The sequence below is a fragment of the Cariama cristata genome, unplaced genomic scaffold, assembly GCF_000690535.1.
Source record: "Cariama cristata isolate BGI_N322 unplaced genomic scaffold, ASM69053v1 scaffold18554, whole genome shotgun sequence".
Classification (NCBI taxonomy): domain Eukaryota; kingdom Metazoa; phylum Chordata; class Aves; order Cariamiformes; family Cariamidae; genus Cariama; species Cariama cristata.
The window spans coordinates 4,021-6,435 of NW_009613758.1; the positions used below are offsets into that span (position 1 = coordinate 4,021).

Consider the following 2,415-nt stretch of genomic DNA (forward strand, 5'->3'; position numbering starts at 1 on the left):
CCTGCGAAAGCCCCAGGGATGCTCCCTGGGGACGATGACACCGGAGCCACCCAAAGGGGACCTCCAGCAGAGCCTGGAGAGGCTCCCACCTCCATGGGGGGCTTTCTTTGTCCCCAGCCCCATTAACAACATTTTTTTTTTCCTCGAGAAAAGGTTTGTTTTTTTTTTTTAAGCTCTAACCCAACCCCCAAGGGCTGGAGCACTGAATTGTGTCTTAGGATGCTTGGATTTTCCTTGCAAATCCATCATGGTCACACGGTATCCGGGGAGGGGAAACATCGCGTAAGGCTGTAGGTCAGCTCAGGAGCTGCTGGGGGAAAGCGCTGTGCTACCGACTCGGGGCTTACATGGCAGGGGGGTGCAAGTGGAAATTAGGAGATGAGGAGGCAAAGCCAGCAGGACTGGGATGGATGGCAGTTTCCCCCCTGCTTCCCCTGCCTGGTCCCTGCAGGGCTACCAGAAGCAAAACACATTAAACCTGGTTTTTTGTGATTTGTGTCAGCACATCTGACTGTGCAAAAAAAAAAAAAGAAAAAAGAAGCATCTGCTGAGTCAGGAGGTGCCGGTTCTGCAAAGGCACTGTTTTCTGAGTGGAGCTGTATTTTAAGTTGCCGACTGCAAAATATCCCAAAGCTTCCCCATACAGTTTTGCTCACCCTTTAATTAAAATACCCACCACTGCTAGGAAACTTATTTTTGCTACTCCCCTGGGTAGCAGCTTCAGGCAGGCTTCGCTGCTGCAAGAACAAGATTTGGCCCATAGAAAGCACAAATTAAAAAGAGCCTTTTGGGCTGTCGGTAGATAAATAGTGACTTTAAGGCTCTATATTGCTGCTGGTCCCATTGCCAGAGCCCTGCCCTTCCTTGCAGCCTGGAGCCGAAAGGAAAAAGACTTCGTGTTCCCACAGACGCGACGTGTTTTAGAAGGGTGGGGATATCGCGACGATGCTTTAGGACCAGCGACGGGCCTTTGGCAGCAGCTATTTAACAAGACACCTATGTGGTTTCTGCAGCCTCCCAGTGTAATTTCATTCCCTCCTTCCCCCAGCACTAATCCTTCAGCTCTTCGCTCACCTTCCCCGCCCGATTTTCATTTCCTCCTACCCTGCCTTCAGATCACTCTTTTCATCTCCAAGGTCATTGCTGAGGCTTCGTTTCAACTCCTTTCAGGTTGCTGAGGAACAGGTTGAAAGCAGAAAGGAGGTTTTTCATGGGGACAGGATGCTTTTGTCCCTTTCCCTGGTGCTGCAGCAGAGATTTCTCTGCGTGGGGGACCTGGAGCTGCGGGATAAGGCTGCATATGTAGGGGCTGCTGGTCTCACCGCTGCTCTGGGCTTTGCCGAGCTCCCATCCAGCGCAGGACGTGCCCTCCCTTGGGACAGGGCTCTCCCCGCTTTGGGGCTTGCTACTGCAGCGCTGGTCCATCTGGGTTTCCCAACCCCAATCCCCACCTCTTGGCACCCTGTCCCGGCAGCCAGCCCTTTCCTGAGATGCTCCACGCTCGGCAGGGCTTCCCAGCACAAGCTTAGTTATGCAGAGGTTTAAGCAAACATCTTGCTGTTATTTTAACGTGTAAACCCAATTAATTCTGCACCCTTCTCTTTGCAAGCAGGTGACTCTTGAAAGCCTGTCCCCCACCCTGACCTCAGCTCTGGGACTAGGAGGGGAACAAGTGGAGGTGGAAAAGCTGCATCGTTGGCATCTCTGGTTGCTAATTCTGGTTTTGCTTTTCCTTCCAAACCCACCTTGCGTACCCGGCACCAGGCAGCAAATTTACCAAAGATCCAACCAAGCTGGAGCCCTCCAGCCCCCCTGGGGAGATCTCCCCCGAGCCGCACCGCGGGGCCGTGCTGGACCTGGTGGGGACCTCTCAGGCCAACAGCAGGTAAGGAGAGGTTCCCATCCCCAGCCACCGCCAAGTGAAATCCCTCGGAGAGTCATTTTGGGGTCATTAATGTGCCCAGCAGGTTATTGCTGCGTGCATCGGTTGGGAAGGATGGGTGCAGGGGGGGGGTGCGATGGGTGCAATTCCGTAAGCTGCGGCGTCGGGAGATGTGGTAGGTAACCTGGTGGGAAGGGGAGCGGCTGTCGGGGCGTTGCTTTCCGTCCTCCCTTAAACCCCACTGCGATGGTACAGCTGGCTGGCACGGGAGGAGGCCAAGCACCCCCGTCCTTTTGCAAGCCAAAATAGCAAAGTTGGGAATCGTTGATTTTGTACAAAACTGATGAGAACAGGGCTGTGCTCGGGCAGGCTGGGATTAGCTGCAGGAGCAATCTCTGGTTTTAAAGCATGGCCTAAGGATTCACCCTCACCCACCACATCCTGCTAATTAAGTGTTACTTGTTTATAAAGCTCACAGGGAGGCTAATAGTGGATTAACAGATGTTTTAATAAAGCTGGGGTTATAGAGTTCA

The 2,415-nt window shown here is 53.1% G+C and overlaps 1 protein-coding gene across 1 annotated transcript in view; it reads left to right on the forward strand.

Moving 5' to 3' along the window:
• The window catches only part of GTF2IRD1 (GTF2I repeat domain containing 1), a gene marked incomplete at its 5' end in the record, with an annotated part of 33,411 nt that overhangs the window by 3,838 nt on the left and 27,158 nt on the right, over positions 1–2,415 (forward strand). The window contains one exon of the mRNA XM_009699154.1: positions 1,765–1,885. Within this exon, the coding sequence (XP_009697456.1) occupies positions 1,765–1,885 (121 nt within the window). The remainder of the gene's footprint in view (positions 1–1,764; positions 1,886–2,415) is intronic.